The 20,506-nt window shown below is 50.7% G+C and overlaps 1 protein-coding gene across 1 annotated transcript in view; it reads left to right on the forward strand.

Annotated features, from left to right (window-relative positions):
* The first annotated feature begins 2,527 nt into the window (after window positions 1-2,527).
* LOC141415471 (uncharacterized) overlaps window positions 2,528-20,506 on the forward strand; it is a 90,087-nt gene continuing 72,108 nt past the window's right edge. The window contains exons 1-8 of the mRNA XM_074052189.1: window positions 2,528-2,545; window positions 3,396-3,603; window positions 8,813-8,940; window positions 9,603-9,720; window positions 12,656-12,783; window positions 13,446-13,563; window positions 16,498-16,625; window positions 17,288-17,405. Of these exons, the coding sequence (XP_073908290.1) occupies window positions 2,528-2,545; window positions 3,396-3,603; window positions 8,813-8,940; window positions 9,603-9,720; window positions 12,656-12,783; window positions 13,446-13,563; window positions 16,498-16,625; window positions 17,288-17,405 (964 nt within the window). The remainder of the gene's footprint in view (window positions 2,546-3,395; window positions 3,604-8,812; window positions 8,941-9,602; window positions 9,721-12,655; window positions 12,784-13,445; window positions 13,564-16,497; window positions 16,626-17,287; window positions 17,406-20,506) is intronic.

Genomic DNA, 20,506 nt, shown 5'->3' on the forward strand with positions numbered 1-20,506 from the left:
CTCTTCCTCTTCCCAAATTGAAACTCTTCTCCCGGACCCCCAAGCCCTTAGTAACCGCCACTCACTCTTTCTTTCTTGTGACTCCTTCAAGTACCTCATGTCAGTGGGATCATACACTCACTAGTTGTCCTTTGTGACGGGCTCCTGTCACAACTTTCACCCCTGCTGGGGCACGTCAGAATTTCGTTCCTTCCCACATGGAATGCAATACATGTGTGTGTAGACCACATTTTCTCTATCCCTTTGTCCATTCGTGGGCACTGTTTGATTCCACTTTTTGGTGACTGTGAACGAGACCCTGTTTTCAATGCCTTGGGGTGATACCCAGAAGTGCAATTGAGGGTTCGTGTGGCTTCTCTGTTAAATTGTTAAAAGAATGGCCAGACTGTCATCTGCCGTCCACAGCAGCACCTTTGTCCTTTCTCACCAGCAATGCTCAGATCCTCTGTATCCTTTCCTGCACTCATTATTTGGTTGTACTTTTCTTTTTTTTTTGGTGGTTACTGGGGTTTGAACTCAGAGCCTTACACTTGAAAGACAGGCGCTCTACCGCTTGAGCTACTCCGCCAGCCCTGCAGTTACTTTCTTTTTGATAATAGTCATCCTCGTGGGTATGAAGTGGCTGTAAGTTAAATTTTCTGAGGTGATAATTCTATGAACACTCCTTCTCTAAACTATTCTTTCCAGCCGGGCATTGGTGGCTCACGCCTGTAATCCTAGCTACTCAAGGAGTGTCGTGCTTCGAAGCCAGCCTGGACAAATAATTTGAGAGACCCTATCTTGAAAATATCTAACACAAAAAGGGATGGTGGAGTGGCTCAAGGTGATGACCCTGAGTTCAAACCCCAGTACTGAAAAGAAAAGAAAAGAAAAACCACGATCTTCTTTCAGCCACACACAGTGATGCATACCTGTAATGCCTGCTACTTGAGAGACAGAGGTAGGAAGACCACAGTGCACTGGCCTGGGTAAAAATGTCTGTGTTTTTCAGACTCTATTTGCAAAACAAACTAAAAAGGACTGAAAAAAGGGGTGTACGTATCTCAAGTGGTAGAGGGCTTGCTTGAGTTTAACCCCCAGTACTCTGACCCCTCCTATCTCCCTGAATTGCTTTCCTCCACCTTCCCCAGCTTTTCTTTTCTACTTTTTTGATTTTGTTTGTCTTTTCTTTTCAGTCTCTAGCCACCTCATCAGCATTTGCGGTACCCAGAGCTGTATCTGAGCTGTGGCTCCAGGGCCACTCTGCTGCAGACTGCAGACACCATCTACTGAAGCTTCATCGAGAGCTCACTTCACCTTCCACCTGAATGGTGGGGATTCTCAAGTCTGGATCCCCTACCCAGACCCTTTTCCCAAGCTCTGTTCCAACCAGCCACTATACACAGAAGTTAAAAATACCTGACAAAGCCTGACATAGAGAAGCACTCCTGTCTCTTGCCATGTGATGTCCTGCGCCCCTGTAGGTCTGCCAGCAAGAGGGCCAGCACGACCTGCAACCCCTCAACCTTGTACCTCCAAAACCATGAGCCAAAATAGCCCTCTTTTCCTTATCATGCATCCTGCCTAAGGTGTTTCATTATAGTAATGAAAAGCTGACCAATATGGTGTCTTAAAATGTACAAATAGGACCTGGGGATGTAGCTCAAGGGAATATCACTCGGGTAGCATGTGGAAGGCCTCACGTCCCATCCCCAGCACCACACATACATACAAAAAAATCCCTACGAAGCCGGGTGCTGGTGGCCAATGCCTGTAATCCTAGCTACTCAGGAGGCAGAGATCAGGCGGATCGAGTTTCAAGGCCAGCCCAGGCAAGTAGTTTGCGAGACCCTATCTTGAAAACACCCATCACAAAAAAGGACTGGTGGAGTGGCTCAAGGTGCTGGCTGCAAAAAAACCAACCCTATGAATAACTTCAATATAAATTACATATCGCCTAATATATAACATAGATTATTAAAAAAAAGAGCTAATATTGTGTCAGGTATGGGGGGATGAGTGATTTATAAGCGTTTTGTCATTGATCCTTTTTTCTCTTTCTTTGAGACAGGGTCTAGATATGTAGCTCAAGCTGGTCTTGAACTTGTGATCCTCCTACCTCATCCTCCAGATGTTGGAATTACAGGAATGCACCATGCCCAGCTGTGACCTACTCATTATTCAGCACTCTCATCAATCCTACCAGGTAGCTTCTATGTTTAGTCCCATATTGCTGTTGAGGAAACTGAGCGTTTGGGAAGTACCTTGCTCAAGGTCACACAGTTCTGAACCAGCCTCACCAAATCTACTGTGCAGCTAAGTCTGTGCCAGGCCCCTTGGTACCCTTGGCTCCTCACCCCGAGCTTCTTACTGAGTTGTAATCTCGTTTACTTCTCTATCACTGGAATATACTGCATGAGGCTGGGGAAACTTTATTTTTAATTTTTATTTCCTTCTGTATCAGGTCTTAGCATAGTGCTTAGGGTTAGCGCCTGCATCCAATTTGTGTAGGTGAATGAGCCAGTAGACAGCACACCGTTATTCATCCATGATCACACAGTACCCGGTATGTGTGTACATCACAGAAATTATACAAATTAATATGAGTCTTCTTTTGTCTTAGAGCTCAGTTCTCATGATTAAGTGTCTTGCCAGTAGACTCTCAGAGGATGTGTAACCTGATGCTCCCCTCTCCCCTCTAGGTAGGTAGAAATGGTAGGGAAGCAATTCTTCTTTTTCTTTTTCTTCTTTCTTTCTTCTTCTTCTTTTCTTCTTCTTCTCCTCCTCCCCCTTCCCCTCCCCCTTCTCCTTCTTTCTACTACTTCCTTTTTTTCTCAATACTGGGGTACTCAGGGCTTCACACTTGCTAGGCAGGTACTCTAACACTTGAGCCACTCTGCCAACCCTTTTTTGTGTTGGGTTTTTTGATAGGGTCTCCAGAACGATTTGCCCAGGCTGGCTTCAAACCACGATCCTCCTGATCTCTGCTTCCTGAGTAACAATCACCACAACCTGCCAACACCTTGATCTTGGACTTCCAGCCTTCAGGACTGTGAGAAAATTAATGTCTGTTTAAATCTCTAGCCTGTGGTATTTTGTATGGCAGCCAGAGTGAACTGATACAGTCTCCATCCATGCATCCATGAATCCCCTGCCCCCTCAGCATCCTGCTTCCTTTGGATGGAGCTGGACTAGGCATCCATCCATCCACCCATCCATCCATCCGTCCACCCATCCATCCATCCGTCCACCCACTATCCACCCATCCATCCATCCGTCCACCCATCCATCCATCCGTCCACCCACCATCCATCCATCTGTCCACCCATCCATCCATCGTCCACCCATCCTTCCATCCACCTGTCCACCCGTCCACCGGGGCCTGGCGGGAGGCACGCACCCTTCCCCTGCGGCAGGCAGTGACGCCCAGACTCTGGGCCGGACGACGCACTCCAGAGCGCGGCTCCCCAGCGCATCTCAGAGCCGAGGCCTCCCGGGACCGCTCCCCGCCGCTTGGCAGGCTACGGGATCGCGGAGATTCCGGCACGTCCGCCGCTGCCACCAGGACCCTGCGCGCTGGCAGCGGCTTCCCCGGGAACTTCCTTCAGCCCCGGGAGCACGCCGGTGAGGTGGGGGGGCGGAGCGCGGCCGCGTCCTGAGGTGACTCGCGGGGTGGCAGAGCGCAGGGCCCCAACCCCGCCCCCACCCCCGGGATCGGACTGAGCTGGGGTAGTGGGGGGTGCGCGGGGCGGGGCCAGGGCGGGTGCGCGGCGGCTGGGCTGGGGGAGCGGAGGGGGGGGGCGCGGGGTGGGGCCAGGGCGGGTGCGCGGGGGCTGGGCTGGGGGAGCGGGAGGTGCGCGGGGCGGGGCCAGGGCGGGTGCGTCGGCGGCAGCGGCGGCGTCGGCGGCAGCGGCGGCGTCGGCGGCAGCGGCGGCGTCGGCGGCAGCGGCGGCGTCGGCGGCAGCGGCGGCGTCGGCGGCAGCGGCGGCGTCGGCGGCAGCGGAGGCGTCGGCGGCGTCGGCGGCAGCGGCGGCAGCAGTAGCAGTAGGAGGCGTGCGCTTGGTGTCCTGGTCTCGAGAAGGAGGAGGAGGATGTGGCGCGTGAAGGGGAAGTGGGTGCCGGATACAAGGTGGGAGGTAAGAGCCGGAGCGCGAGGGCCGGGAGGGGCGACGCGGCAGACGGCGGGACCCGGCCCCGCCGGACATCCCGGGCATCAGCGGCGCCGGGCGGGGGCGCGGCGGACGGGCGCCCTGGCCGGGGAGAGGGCCGGTGAGGGGCAGGGAGGAGCGCGGCCGCGTCTTGAGGTGACGCGCGGGGTGGCGGAGCGCGGCGCCCCACACCCCCCAACCCCCGAGGGCGGGCTGGGCTGGGGGAGCGGGGGGGGGGCCGCAGGGCGGGGCCAGGGCGGGTGCGCTGCGGATGGGCTGGGGGAGGGGGTGCGCGGGGCGGGGTGCGCGGGGCGGGGCCAGGGCGGGTGCGCGGCGGCGTCGGCGGCAGGAGCGGCAGCAGTAGGAGGCATGCGCTCGGGGTCCCGGTCGCGAGAAGGACGAGGAGGACGTGGCGCGCGAAGGGGAAGTGGGTGCCGGATACAAGCTGGGAGGTAAGAGCCGGAGCGCGAGGGCCGGGAGGGGCGGTGCGGCAGACGGCGGGACTCGGCCCTGCCGGACATCCCGGGCATCGGCGGCGCCGGGCGGGCGCCCCGGCCGGGGAGAGGGCCGGTGAGGGGCGAGGCGGAGCGCGACCGCGTCCTGAGGTGACTCGCGGGGTGGCGGAGCGCGGCGCGGCGGAGCGCGGCGCCCCACCCTCCCCACCCCCGGGGTCGGGCTGGGCTGGGGGAGCGGGGCGGGGTGGGCGCGGCGGGGCCAGGGCGGGTGCGCGGCGGTGGCGGCAGAGCAGCAGCAGCAGTAGGAGGCGTGTGCTCGGGGTCCCGGTCTGGAGAAGGGGCCGGGCCGAGCGAGGAGGAGGAGGAGCCGCGGAGGGCCGGCGCCTCCCCCATCCGGACCGGGCATCCCTGCTGCTCCCAAGCCCGCGGCAGCAGGGGTTCCCCGCGCCGGTCTGTGTCGGTGCCGCGGGAATCTCTTTATTTACATTACATCATAAGGTAAAATCATTTTTTCTGTCTCAAGTAAAAATTACATTATTATTTCTTTGGGTCATTGAGTTCTCCTTGTTACTTTAAGAGTTACTTAAAATTAGGTGTAATGTGATGCCAGGCAGTCTTCTCCTGTAACTCTATCATGTGCTCTTTTTTGGGTGGGGGGATGCGGGTAGGTACTGGAGTTTGCACTCAGGCCTTCACACTGGCACTTACTGCTTCAGCCATGCCTCCAGCCCTGAATCCTGTGCTCTTTTATGACTGATAGGCCATGTCGTAGGAGAAAGATTTAAGATTGAGATGGCAATTATGTCCTGCTTATTTAGAGACACACCAACAGTGTTTTTAAAAATGTTACTTGTAACGTTAATAATATGAAAGATCTGTGGTTAGTATTTATGCTTGTTGTGCCATACACGTGTATCAGTTTTTCTTTTCCCTTCTCCCTTCTTTCATTGTGTGCAAGGAAAGTTTTTTTTAAATCACCTTAACTAAGTGACTTTGGTGATTTAACATCCCAAAAGATCCACAGTTTCTTCATATACTACTCTAACCTCTTCTGCGAGCCCAGCCACGATGTAAGCATTTTCATTCATGAATTTCATGATTCCACATCACTTTTTTTATTTTGTATACTGAGCTATTTCCTGGCATGTACACACACCAGTTTACCATTAGCCTATAAAGCAACGATAAAAGGTAGAACAAAAGATAAGTCTGGAGTTATTTTAATAGTGTTGGAGTTGCTCATACTGATTTGCATCAATGCAGTTTGGATAAGGTTCCTAGCCAAACAGATTGAAATCTAAAAACAGCTTAATTATCTCATGATTTTTGTGGATTGAATTGTGTTGTGAACATATTGACACAAAATTTTTGTTCTCTCTGCAAGTTCAGAATGCTCTGCTATATAGCTCTTTTGTTATAAAGTAGTATTTCTCTTATGATTTGGTTGAAATGTAGAATTCTGCGTTATTTCAGAAAGGTTAGGTCTGGAATTTAAATTATGTTCTCAAATTATTTTTGGAATGAATTTGGGTTTTTCTGAGCATTCTGTTACTCTTGAAACATTTTAAATAACTTTATTATTTTATATGTTAAAATATTTTATATTTTAAATAAACTCAATTATTATGGAACTGGCGTAACATCCCTTGTGTTGGAGTCAGATTTCAGCTCTCTTAGATTGTATTCTCATGTAGCTGTGGACTCCAGCTCTTCCTCCAGGGAGGTCAATGCTTGTAATTTAGTACTGTGTGAGAACAGTTCTTAAAGAAATATTTGGAGTTTTCCTCTGTAGGACCAAGTTGGAGGCTGGGCCATCTTTCAAGCCTCCTGTGGTTGACGAATGGTGAGCTGTAAAAAAAGTTCTTTTTCTTTGCTTTCTTAGGGTTTTCTGACTTTTTGGGATACTTAGTTGCCAAGAACATTTAGAATAAAATGAGTTGCATTTAGGAAGTACCATTTTAGCTCAGTTATAATTCGTGGTTCGAGTAAATGATTGAAACTGAAACCATTTTGATTGATACCCTATGTTTCTCCCTCTTTTCCTCTCCCCCCTCTCTCATGCTGGGTATTGAACCTCTGCTCTCACAAATGTCTCATGCTAGAGATGATTTTTTTTTAAAGCCTGGTGACAACTCACAGATCGTCACCTATCCTTAAATGATAGGAGAACTAAATGAAACTAGAGCTTCATGTTCCTTTAGGTTGAACTGAGTTGTTTGATGGGGAACAGAGATGAGTAGTCAGAGATGAGTGGTAGATGAACTAAGAGGAAGAAAATAAAGCAAGCTCATGGTTATGCATTTGAAGACTTAAGTGGCATTTGTTATTTTTCCTAAGAACCAGATAGTTTTGTTATTTAAATATATATAAGGAGGAATCTATTTGTAAGTAATTGTTTTGTTGTCGTTTTGGGGATTGAACCCAAGGCCTTGTGGATGTTGAGCAAGTGTGTTCTACCACTGAACCAACCCCCAACCCCTATTTGTAAGTAATATTGAAGAAATGAGTAGTTCTTGTTAAAAACCTTCTAATTTTTAATACTGTGTACTTCTGTAGGATTTATGAAAAGTTGGGGACTGTGATGATTAGTTTTCCCAGTGTTTGGAAAATGATATATATAGTGTCAGCATTGTTGTTTTTGTGTTAACCTAAACGAAGCAGTGATAGGTTAGTCCTCTGGCCATGAAGGCTTTAAGTTTTTCAGAGTCTTTTAGAACAAGTCCTTTTTGACTCCTGTCTAGTGCTTTTTTCCTTCAGTAGCTGGGACTGCTGGCCACAGGACTCAGGGTCCCAGCTAGCAATGCATTTTTTGCTGTCCTTTCTCAAGCCACTTCTGTGGACTGGGAGGTAGAAGCTGTTCTCTCTCTAGCCTACCCACCTTCTCCTTCTTACCAGGCAGTACTTCTTCTTTCATCACTTTTTTTGCAGTACTAGAGATTGAACCCAGGACCTATGCACGTGCTCTATGACTGAGCTATACCTCCAGCTTTTTTGGTTTTGATTTGTTGACACAGAGTCTCTCTTCTACCTTTGCCCTGACTTACCTTCAGCTTAAATATTCCCCTCTCCTGTCTCCCGAGCAGCTAGGATTACAGGTATGAACCACCATGCCTGGCTTCTCCTTTTTGATTCTAGCCCAGCTTTTCATCTTGCCTTCTCAGACTTCACCTCTATGGAATGAGTTAGTATTGATGTTGAGAAGATTCATGTGTTGGATAAAGTATTGTTCTAGAAATGACCTCTAAAGTTCTTTTTATCATGGTAAGATATGTCTCATCCCGATAAGAAAATATAGGGATTTCACTTAATTGTTGCTTTGCTGATACTCAGCTGTTCTGTGTAACGGTTTGTTTTCCTTTTGGGTGCTTGCTCCAGGTCTAGAACAAATATGTAAGTTCAAGCCATATATGAAGAGTTTGAGCTCCTGCCTTTGTGGTGCCTCCTTTCTAGTGTACTTCGAAGGCTAATTTTTTACATCTGACTTTACCACACTGTGAATATTATGTTAAGGAATATAAAAACGTTAAGGTTTTTTGGTTTTTTGCTGTGCGGGGGCTTGAACTCAGCCGGCAACAGAACATAGGCACAGTTGTGGACCAAGAGGCGATCCGGGCCAGGACTGTCTGCCAAGCGTTTTCGTCTCTTGAGTGTGCCAGCTCTGTCGTCCTCTTTTCCTTTTCCTCCTTCCCCGAGTCCCATGGGGCAGTTGTGCTGTCAGAAACCTGCTCCGTGTAGCAGAAGTCCCCCGATATCACGTGCCCCTTCAACCATGCGTTCAAGTGCCGAATCGGTATTCGGCGTCCACGAGAAAACCCGTGCCCTTTGTGTTCCTGAGCCTGGCTTGCTCACGTTCACGTGGTGTGCCCAAACCGCAGCCGTTCCCCCTCCAAGCAGGTCACATTTGGTCTTCCTCCCGAAGACCTCAACCTGCACCCTGTTACAGTTTGGTATGTTTTCTCTCTCAGTTCCTCAGCAGGCCATTAGGGTCGTTTCCATAGCATGGGTCCAGTGACTAGTGCAGTGTTCATCACGGTCGTGCAGGTGTGTCGGTTTCATAATTTCTTAGGTTCGAGCCTTTGCGGCTGTCAGCATGGGTCCAGAGACTATCCCCTGATGTGATTCGCTCCCTGTTTAGGTGCTTGTGGCCCTCCAGGGTTGTAAAGCAGGGATCCTTCAGAGTAGATGGCCAAGCTCTGGCCAACTCATCTGTTTGCCTGCTTTTGCATGCAGGGATGGGGTCGCGTGGTTGCCAGGACGTGGCGATAAGAAGCATCACTCGGAGGCGCGTTTCACGTAGAAGGAGTTTTCTTTTACTACCCTCGGATGACTTCCTTCGTCACGCGTGGATCTGCTCTAAGGTGAGGTGGGGACAGTAGGGACTCTCCTGGAGTTTAGCGTGCAGGTGCTGGGAGCAGAGGGGAGAGGAGGATTTGAAAATGTCGTGGGAGTGTGGGGGTCCGCTTGGGAAGAATTAATGGTTGAATTTTGACAACTTCGGGGAGACCTACGCATTGGGGGAGGAGGGCAGGGCTGAGCAGGTTCCTTGGGCTGGTGGGTTTGAGTGAGGTGAGGCAGGTGCCCTGGCCCTGATCTGTGAAGTGCTGTGTTTGTGCACAGCAGACAGAGGCAGTTTTGGGCAGTGGATCCCACCAAGCCTCCCTTCCCTGCCTCCTGGGCTGGCCCTGGCTGTCAAGGGCCCTGCAGGGAGTTGAGGGGAGGGCGGGTGGGGGTGGGCCAGGGGAGTGGATGGCAGGTGGAGGGAGGTGGGCCCCTGCAGAGCTGGGGGGGCGGAGCTGGGCTCCAGGTTGCTGCAGGCCACCCAAGCCCGGCCCTCTCCTGGAGAAAGGCAGAGCGGTGTAGGGCGCCCATGGCTCTTGCTCTGCGAGATCAGAGATGAGAGTTGGGTCCTTCCAGGCAGGCCAAGTCCCGGGGTGGGAGGACCGTTTACCCCCCACCCCACCCCGTGCAGCCGGGCTGTCCGCAGCATGAAGCTGTCTTCTGACAGGCTTGTCTTCTGTAGGCTGCCTGCCTGCCGGCCGCCTGCGGAAGTCCTCCCTGGGGCCTTTGCCGCCCGGAGCTGCCAGGCATCGCGGGCGCGCCCACACAGAGGACCTGCGAACCGACCAGCTTCTCGGAGGGTGAGTGAGCGAGGGGACCGGGCCGGATGGGCTGCAGCAGCCAGGGCTTGGGCCCTCAGCGCCGTGGAGCGGGCCGCGTGGGGGAGGACGTTCGCGCAGCTCCGTGTGCCAGAGCCGCCACCGCCGCTGGGAGACCCGTGCTGGCGGGAAGGCGCCTGCCCCCGCTGGGGCGGTGGCGAACCTCACTAGCGGCCGGCCCTGGAGGGAGGCGGCGAGGCAGGCGCTGCGAGGCAGGCGCTTCAAGGCGGCTTGCCTGCGGCCAGGGGTTTGTGTGGAGTTGCCAAGTATTCGGAAGCCTGTCAACCTCCAGGTCAGTTCCCTCTCCTAGCTTGCTTGTTTGCTTGCTTGCTTGCTTGCTTGCTTTCCTGGCTTTGTTTCTGGGTCCAGTTCTGCCTATGGATGAGATGTGTTGGTTTGTGTGAGGGGCAGAGAAATGGGTTTGCAATCAGGGCCAGGCATTTTGTAGCTTAGCAGTCTGTTCTTGCAGGGGAACCCCTTAGACCTTTTAGCGTGGCGTGACTTTCTCCCGGACACCTCTATTTCTTCTTTGATGCATTTGGGTCTTTGTGTATTTCTGTAACGAGGTATGTAGTTGTAAAGGTGTTTGTGGTCATAGGTACACGTAGGTATGTATTCCTAAGTCGGTTCTCTGATGGAGGTCGGTTTGGTATTTTCAGGCGAGGGACTGTATGTACCTTTGGGCCTGGGCAGTCATGGACAGGGACCGTCCTCCTGACCACTCTGTGCTGCCTTGGGTAGCACAGAGAGATTTTTCAATCTCTTTAATGAATGTCATTGGAATTTTGATGGTTATTGCATTAAACATGTAGATTACTTTTGGGAGTTATCGGCATTTTCACTATGTTGATTCTACCAATCCATGAGCATGGGAGATGTCTCCACTTTCTATAGTCTTCCTCAATCTCTTTCTTCAGAAGTGTATAGTTTTCCTTGTAGAGGTCTTTCACATCTTTTGTTAGGTTTACACCTAGGTATTTGATTTTTTTTTTTTTGAGGCTATTGTAAATGGAATTGTTTTCTTACATTCTTTTTCCGTGTGCTCATTGTTAGTGTATAGAAAAGGTAATGATTTTTCTGTGTTGATTTTATATCCTGCTACCTTGCTATAGCTGTTGGTGATGTCTAGAAGCTTCTGAGTAGAGTTTTTTGGGTCGTCTGCAAGTAGGGATCTTTTGCCAGTTTCTTTACCTATTTGTATTCCTTTGATTCCTTCTTCTTGCCTAATTGCTCTGGCTAGGAATTCCAGTGCTATGTTGAATAGGAGTGGAGCTAGTGGGCATGCTTTGTCTGGTTCCTGATTTTAGAGGGCATGGTTTCAGTTTTTCTCCGTTAAGTGTAATGCTGGCTGTAGGTTTGTCATGTATAGCTTTTATAATGTTGAGGAACTTTCCTTCTGCTCCTAGTTTTCTTAGAGCTTTTATCATGAAATGATGTTGGATCTTATCAAAGGCTTTTTCTGCATCTATTGAGATGATGAAGTGGTTTTTGTCTTTTGCTTCTGTTAATGTGGTTTATTTCGTTTCTTGATTTTCGTATGTTGAACCACCCCTGCATCCCTGCGATGAAGCCTACTTGGTCGGGGTGAATAATCTTTTTGATGTGTTGCTGAATTCGGTTTGCCATTATTTTGTTGAGGATTTTTGCATCGGTGTACATTAAGGAGATTGGCTGGCCTACAGTTCTCCTTTTTGGAGGTGTCTTTGCCTGGTTTTGGGATAAGTGGAATACTGGCTTCATAAGATGTGTTTGGCAGTTTTCCTTCGCTTTCTGTTCCGTGGAACGGTTTAAGGAGGGTTGGTATCAGTTCTTTAAAGCTCCGATAGAATTCAGCGGAGAATCCATCAGGTCCTGGACTTTTCTTTTTTGGGGAGACTCTTGATTGCTGCTTCAATTTCATTTTGTGTTACAGGTCTATTCAGGTGATTAATTTCCTCTTGGTTCAGTTTTGGATGATCATATGTATCTAGAAATCTGCCCCCCCCCACCCCCCGCCTCCTTAGGGGTCCCCTGCAGACCCACTTAAGGCAAAAGTCTGGCCGGAAGTGTCTCTTTTCTCTTTCTCACAGGTATATATGCAGTGCAGTCCCTCCTGCATATAGCCTTGTCTACTCACCCCCATTCACCCTCCCCCATGCCACAAGCACCCGACCACACACAGGCTGTCCCTGTTGCCCAGACCTGTCTTCCTTATGAAGGTTAATGTGAATGTACCTTGGGCTTCCTCACCGTTTCCCTGCAGGGAGTCGACTTCACCTCTCTGTGGTCACCTCCTCACCTTGCTCTCCCCTACCCTCTGACCTCCTGCCCTTGCGTTTTCAGGGCTTAGACTACATAGGCTGCTCCTAGGCTCTCCCAGCAGGGTTGTTTGTTTGAATGTTATCCTGGATGCTCTCCTTCCTTTTTCCAGGGCCCCCCCCCCACCCCCACCACCGAGCCGTCCCAACAGTGTTCTGTGCTTTTACTTCCCTAAGTGTGCATTTCAAGTCCTCCTTCTCCAGATGGTCCTAGAATCCATTGTCACCACTGTGGAAGAAGCAGTGTGTACATTTCAGACCCCCGGGGCCCCGAGACCCCCTGTCCCCTTTGCATTTCAGGCTTCCAAACGGCGTGGTTAAATTGTACTTTTCCTTCCGTTCCCTCCGTATGCGTGTTAATTCGTCCTTGTCTGGACTTTCCTAGTGGAAATCATGGTCACCGCTCTTGAAGAAGCAGTGACCATGCATTGAAGTCACGGTGCCCCCAACCCCCCTACCCTCTCCCCGCCGGACTAGCAGACTCCATGAGCTCTTGGTGTTTCTGAGTTCCTGCAGCCCCACGGGGCCCTTGTGGCCCTCCAGGGTTGTAAAGCAGGGACCCCTCAGAGTAGATGGCCGAGCTCTGGCCAACTCATCTGTTTGCCTGCTTTTGCATGCAGGGATGGGGTCGCGTGGTTGCCAGGACGTGGCGATAAGAAGCATCACTCGGAGGCGCGTTTCACGTAGAAGGAGTTTTCTTTTACTACCCTCGGATGACTTCCTTCGTCACGCGTGGATCTGCTCTAAGGTGAGGTGGGGACAGTAGGGACTCTCCTGGAGTTTAGCGTGCAGGTGCTGGGAGCAGAGGGGAGAGGAGGATTTGAAAATGTCGTGGGAGTGTGGGGGTCCGCTTGGGAAGAATTAATGGTTGAATTTTGACAACTTCGGGGAGACCTACGCATTGGGGGAGGAGGGCAGGGCTGAGCAGGTTCCTTGGGCTGGTGGGTTTGAGTGAGGTGAGGCAGGTGCCCTGGCCCTGATCTGTGAAGTGCTGTGTTTGTGCACAGCAGACAGAGGCAGTTTTGGGCAGTGGATCCCACCAAGCCTCCCTTCCCTGCCTCCTGGGCTGGCCCTGGCTGTCAAGGGCCCTGCAGGGAGTTGAGGGGAGGGCGGGTGGGGGTGGGCCAGGGGAGTGGATGGCAGGTGGAGGGAGGTGGGCCCCTGCAGAGCTGGGGGGGCGGAGCTGGGCTCCAGGTTGCTGCAGGCCACCCAAGCCCGGCCCTCTCCTGGAGAAAGGCAGAGCGGTGTAGGGCGCCCATGGCTCTTGCTCTGCGAGATCAGAGATGAGAGTTGGGTCCTTCCAGGCAGGCCAAGTCCCGGGGTGGGAGGACCGTTTACCCCCCACCCCACCCCGTGCAGCCGGGCTGTCCGCAGCATGAAGCTGTCTTCTGACAGGCTTGTCTTCTGTAGGCTGCCTGCCTGCCGGCCGCCTGCGGAAGTCCTCCCTGGGGCCTTTGCCGCCCGGAGCTGCCAGGCATCGCGGGCGCGCCCACACAGAGGACCTGCGAACCGACCAGCTTCTCGGAGGGTGAGTGAGCGAGGGGACCGGGCCGGATGGGCTGCAGCAGCCAGGGCTTGGGCCCTCAGCGCCGTGGAGCGGGCCGCGTGGGGGAGGACGTTCGCGCAGCTCCGTGTGCCAGAGCCGCCACCGCCGCTGGGAGACCCGTGCTGGCGGGAAGGCGCCTGCCCCCGCTGGGGCGGTGGCGAACCTCACTAGCGGCCGGCCCTGGAGGGAGGCGGCGAGGCAGGCGCTGCGAGGCAGGCGCTTCAAGGCGGCTTGCCTGCGGCCAGGGGTTTGTGTGGAGTTGCCAAGTATTCGGAAGCCTGTCAACCTCCAGGTCAGTTCCCTCTCCTAGCTTGCTTGTTTGCTTGCTTGCTTGCTTGCTTGCTTTCCTGGCTTTGTTTCTGGGTCCAGTTCTGCCTATGGATGAGATGTGTTGGTTTGTGTGAGGGGCAGAGAAATGGGTTTGCAATCAGGGCCAGGCATTTTGTAGCTTAGCAGTCTGTTCTTGCAGGGGAACCCCTTAGACCTTTTAGCGTGGCGTGACTTTCTCCCGGACACCTCTATTTCTTCTTTGATGCATTTGGGTCTTTGTGTATTTCTGTAACGAGGTATGTAGTTGTAAAGGTGTTTGTGGTCATAGGTACACGTAGGTATGTATTCCTAAGTCGGTTCTCTGATGGAGGTCGGTTTGGTATTTTCAGGCGAGGGACTGTATGTACCTTTGGGCCTGGGCAGTCATGGACAGGGACCGTCCTCCTGACCACTCTGTGCTGCCTTGGGTAGCACAGAGAGATTTTTCAATCTCTTTAATGAATGTCATTGGAATTTTGATGGTTATTGCATTAAACATGTAGATTACTTTTGGGAGTTATCGGCATTTTCACTATGTTGATTCTACCAATCCATGAGCATGGGAGATGTCTCCACTTTCTATAGTCTTCCTCAATCTCTTTCTTCAGAAGTGTATAGTTTTCCTTGTAGAGGTCTTTCACATCTTTTGTTAGGTTTACACCTAGGTATTTGATTTTTTTTTTTTTTGAGGCTATTGTAAATGGAATTGTTTTCTTACATTCTTTTTCCGTGTGCTCATTGTTAGTGTATAGAAAAGGTAATGATTTTTCTGTGTTGATTTTATATCCTGCTACCTTGCTATAGCTGTTGGTGATGTCTAGAAGCTTCTGAGTAGAGTTTTTTGGGTCGTCTGCAAGTAGGGATCTTTTGCCAGTTTCTTTACCTATTTGTATTCCTTTGATTCCTTCTTCTTGCCTAATTGCTCTGGCTAGGAATTCCAGTGCTATGTTGAATAGGAGTGGAGCTAGTGGGCATGCTTTGTCTGGTTCCTGATTTTAGAGGGCATGGTTTCAGTTTTTCTCCGTTAAGTGTAATGCTGGCTGTAGGTTTGTCATGTATAGCTTTTATAATGTTGAGGAACTTTCCTTCTGCTCCTAGTTTTCTTAGAGCTTTTATCATGAAATGATGTTGGATCTTATCAAAGGCTTTTTCTGCATCTATTGAGATGATGAAGTGGTTTTTGTCTTTTGCTTCTGTTAATGTGGTTTATTTCGTTTCTTGATTTTCGTATGTTGAACCACCCCTGCATCCCTGCGATGAAGCCTACTTGGTCGGGGTGAATAATCTTTTTGATGTGTTGCTGAATTCGGTTTGCCATTATTTTGTTGAGGATTTTTGCATCGGTGTACATTAAGGAGATTGGCTGGCCTACAGTTCTCCTTTTTGGAGGTGTCTTTGCCTGGTTTTGGGATAAGTGGAATACTGGCTTCATAAGATGTGTTTGGCAGTTTTCCTTCGCTTTCTGTTCCGTGGAACGGTTTAAGGAGGGTTGGTATCAGTTCTTTAAAGCTCCGATAGAATTCAGCGGAGAATCCATCAGGTCCTGGACTTTTCTTTTTTGGGGAGACTCTTGATTGCTGCTTCAATTTCATTTTGTGTTACAGGTCTATTCAGGTGATTAATTTCCTCTTGGTTCAGTTTTGGATGATCATATGTATCTAGAAATCTGCCCCCCCCACCCCCCGCCTCCTTAGGGGTCCCCTGCAGACCCACTTAAGGCAAAAGTCTGGCCGGAAGTGTCTCTTTTCTCTTTCTCACAGGTATATATGCAGTGCAGTCCCTCCTGCATATAGCCTTGTCTACTCACCCCCATTCACCCTCCCCCATGCCACAAGCACCCGACCACACACAGGCTGTCCCTGTTGCCCAGACCTGTCTTCCTTATGAAGGTTAATGTGAATGTACCTTGGGCTTCCTCACCGTTTCCCTGCAGGGAGTCGACTTCACCTCTCTGTGGTCACCTCCTCACCTTGCTCTCCCCTACCCTCTGACCTCCTGCCCTTGCGTTTTCAGGGCTTAGACTACATAGGCTGCTCCTAGGCTCTCCCAGCAGGGTTGTTTGTTTGAATGTTATCCTGGATGCTCTCCTTCCTTTTTCCAGGGCCCCCCCCCACCCCCACCACCGAGCCGTCCCAACAGTGTTCTGTGCTTTTACTTCCCTAAGTGTGCATTTCAAGTCCTCCTTCTCCAGATGGTCCTAGAATCCATTGTCACCACTGTGGAAGAAGCAGTGTGTACATTTCAGACCCCCGGGGCCCCGAGACCCCCTGTCCCCTTTGCATTTCAGGCTTCCAAACGGCGTGGTTAAATTGTACTTTTCCTTCCGTTCCCTCCGTATGCGTGTTAATTCGTCCTTGTCTGGACTTTCCTAGTGGAAATCATGGTCACCGCTCTTGAAGAAGCAGTGACCATGCATTGAAGTCACGGTGCCCCCAACCCCCCTACCCTCTCCCCGCCGGACTAGCAGACTCCATGAGCTCTTGGTGTTTCTGAGTTCCTGCAGCCCCACGGGGCCCTTGTGGCCCTCCAGGGTTGTAAAGCAGGGACCCCTCAGAGTAGATGGCCGAGCTCTGGCCAACTCATCTGTTTGCCTGCTTTTGCATGCAGGGATGGGGTCGCGTGGTTGCCAGGACGTGGCGATAAGAAGCATCACTCGGAGGCACGTTTCACGTAGAAGGAGTTTTCTTTTACTACCCTCGGATGACTTCCTTCGTCACGCGTGGATCTGCTCTAAGGTGAGGTGGGGACAGTAGGGACTCTCCTGGAGTTTAGCGTGCAGGTGCTGGGAGCAGAGGGGAGAGGAGGATTTGAAAATGTCGTGGGAGTGTGGGGGTCCGCTTGGGAAGAATTAATGGTTGAATTTTGACAACTTCGGGGAGACCTACGCATTGGGGGAGGAGGGCAGGGCTGAGCAGGTTCCTTGGGCTGGTGGGTTTGAGTGAGGTGAGGCAGGTGCCCTGGCCCTGATCTGTGAAGTGCTGTGTTTGTGCACAGCAGACAGAGGCAGTTTTGGGCAGTGGATCCCACCAAGCCTCCCTTCCCTGCCTCCTGGGCTGGCCCTGGCTGTCAAGGGCCCTGCAGGGAGTTGAGGGGAGGGCGGGTGGGGGTGGGCCAGGGGAGTGGATGGCAGGTGGAGGGAGGTGGGCCCCTGCAGAGCTGGGGGGGCGGAGCTGGGCTCCAGGTTGCTGCAGGCCACCCAAGCCCGGCCCTCTCCTGGAGAAAGGCAGAGCGGTGTAGGGCGCCCATGGCTCTTGCTCTGCGAGATCAGAGATGAGAGTTGGGTCCTTCCAGGCAGGCCAAGTCCCGGGGTGGGAGGACCGTTTACCCCCCACCCCACCCCGTGCAGCCGGGCTGTCCGCAGCATGAAGCTGTCTTCTGACAGGCTTGTCTTCTGTAGGCTGCCTGCCTGCCGGCCGCCTGCGGAAGTCCTCCCTGGGGCCTTTGCCGCCCGGAGCTGCCAGGCATCGCGGGCGCGCCCACACAGAGGACCTGCGAACCGACCAGCTTCTCGGAGGGTGAGTGAGCGAGGGGACCGGGCCGGATGGGCTGCAGCAGCCAGGGCTTGGGCCCTCAGCGCCGTGGAGCGGGCCGCGTGGGGGAGGACGTTCGCGCAGCTCCGTGTGCCAGAGCCGCCACCGCCGCTGGGAGACCCGTGCTGGCGGGAAGGCGCCTGCCCCCGCTGGGGCGGTGGCGAACCTCACTAGCGGCCGGCCCTGGAGGGAGGCGGTGAGGCGGCTTGCCTGCGGCCAGGGGTTTGTGTGGAGTTGCCAAGTATTCGGCAATACTTGGAGTTGCCAAGTATTCGGTTTGTGTGGAGTTGCCAAGAGTGAAAGACCTGCTTTTTCCTATGGGTGTGTGGATGTGTTCCTGGAATGGGGTGCTGGTTGTGCCGGGTGCCCTCTTTAAGGAACTGCCTGACCATCTTGTGATTTGTAGGTAAGGAGAGGAACCTTAGGCTGGGCAGGAGAAAGAGTGGCTCTGCTGGCCACTAATTGTCCACTAGCTTGGTCCCATCCGTCTGGGGCCATTCTGGGCATAGGGAGTCACCTGGAATTGTTAGTGATTCAGGTTCAGCGTGTCAGGAGCCTACCCGGCAGGTGGGTGAAACACCGGGCGAGTCACCTCTTCCTGTTGGCCATGGGCACTAGGGTCCCCTGACACTTTGTTATTTCTGCATTTGAGAGTTCTCCTTTGGATGCTTCTGTGGTTGTTTCCCTGGCTTAGTTTTCTTTTGTGAAGAGATAGTTTCTGTTACATCCTCTGTTGGTTCAGGAGTCTTGTCATTGAAGGTCCTTTGACACAGTAGAGGTAACTTACTGTGCAGTAGATGGCATTTTCCCCAGAATTCTCATTCTTCCTTTCCCAAGTTCAGGAAACTTATAGGTTAAGGAAACTTAACCTATAATTGCCTGGGTTAAGTTTGTGAGGATTGTGTTCTGTCGTATTTGTTGGTTGGTTCATGAGTGAGCTTTTTAAATACATATGTAACTACAAGTATCATGAAAAAATCATTAGGCTTTGCATTTGTTCTTCCTTCTAAGTTAACTGGGAGTACCAGTCTTGTTGCTGGGTCACAGGTCCCGTATGGTTTTTCTGCATTTGAGAGTCAACGTTACTGGCTATGAATTTGGTTGCGCACATTTCTAGTATGTTAAGACTTTGGATGCCTTAAGAGTACATGTTTGTTCTGAAATACGTTTTTAAAACCTTGAAAACATATTAAGTATTGTATTTTTAGGGCCATGTAACTGACAGGACAGGGGCCATTTTCATAGTTGTATCCAAATGTGTGGCATTTTACTTGGTGTTAAAATGTTGAAGTGAAATATTCTTATTTGTGATTTTGGCCTTAAAAAGTCAATGTCAGTGAGAGTCCAACTGTGCACGTGCTGGGCTGCAAACTTCCTGGCACAGTCTACCTGGTCTTACCAGATTTCACATAGGAGACATAAATCCAAATTTTAATGTAATACCAACACAGTAACAACGCATAATTAGACCTGGATCACAGAAAGTCTCTTCTAAGCGTGGGACTCTGTGCACCTGCTCTGGTTGCACATCCTGAGCCTGGCCCTGAATCTTCATTTTAATAGGTAATTTACACCTGTCAACAGTATGAGCTCGTACATACAAATACATTGGATGTTTGAAAAACAACTTGATTATTTTTTGATAGTTTTCTTGATTCTTTTCAAATGTTCCTACCCCATAATAAGGTCATGCAGGTTTTTGTGTTCTGTATTTTAAAAATGTGGAGGAAGGTTTTCCTTTCCAGTTTGGCTCTGTCCATAGCTCTTGCATGTGCATACTCACTCCCTCTTCTCTCACCACCCATGTCCCTTTGTCCCCACTCTTCCAGGGTCTTTTGCTGTTCAGGCTGTCTTGGAACTTGCTGTATAGCCCAGGCTTCTGGGAGGATAGGCATGGGTCAGCAACCCAGTTTGCACATTCTCCTAAAAGGCTTCTTCCATATACCCTTTTTAAAAACTTTAAAGTGCAAAAGGTTTTGATAATTAAGCTAGTCAAATTGATGGATATTTTTAAAATACTTTGGTCTTCTGAAACCTTCCTGTTTCTCAGATGTAATTTTAATATTCCCAAATGTATTTTAGGTACCTCCCAGCCCTAGGAACCTGTTTTATTTTCTGCGTACATTTAAGGTTTATTCCAGTATATTTGATAAACGTTGCGTATTTCCAACGTGTATACTATGATGATTTGATAAGTGTATACATTGTAAATTGGGCATCATAAGCTAATTCACATTTATAACCTCACACAGATACTGCTTTCTAAGTTCTTGTTGACAAGTCTCCATGCAGTCATTAGCTCTCTAGAACTTAATCATCTCCTAACCGTGAGTTTATACTGGACCAGCAGCTCCCTGTATCCCCATTCCCAAACTCCTGACAAGTACCATTCTGCTCTTTCCTGCAGAGGTTGGACTTTTGAGATTGCACATCCAAATCAGGTCACAAAGCATCTTTCTGTGCCTCGATTATGTGATTTAGTGAACCATCTCCAGGTCCTGGCTTTTGAGTCTGTGTTGCCACAGTGGTTTTAATAAGGCCAGAGTGTACTCATGATGGGTGTATGGCATGTTTTCGGTGTGTTTGTGGAGAAACGCTTAGGTGGCTCCCATGCCTTGCTATTGTACACAATGTTGCAATGAAATGGGTGTACAGGCACTTCTTTGAGATAGTGGTTTTTGTTTTCTTTTTGTAAGTGGGATTTCTGAATCGTATTTTTTTTTAAAGAAACCTACCAGGTGTTGGGTAATACAGCTCATCAAGGTCTTTATTTGCATTTCCCTGATAATTGGAAATATTGAGTATCTTTTCAGGTACTGATTGACCATCTTCATGTCTTTGTGAAAAAATAAACAGGTTTTGTGTGCGTGTGTGCACGTGCACATTGTTGGGGATGCAACACAGAGCCTTGAGCTAACTAGACAAGCACTGTACCACTGAGTCACAGCCCCAACCGTTTCCTCACTGTTAAAACCGCTTTTTTGCTATTGAATGGTATGTGCTCCTTATCTATTTTGGATATTGCTCCTTTATTAGATACATTGGCTTGAAAACATTTTATTCTTCATCTTGTTTTTTTCATTTTG

Source organism: Castor canadensis, chromosome 13 (genome assembly GCF_047511655.1).
Source record: "Castor canadensis chromosome 13, mCasCan1.hap1v2, whole genome shotgun sequence".
In the NCBI taxonomy this organism is placed as follows: domain Eukaryota; kingdom Metazoa; phylum Chordata; class Mammalia; order Rodentia; family Castoridae; genus Castor; species Castor canadensis.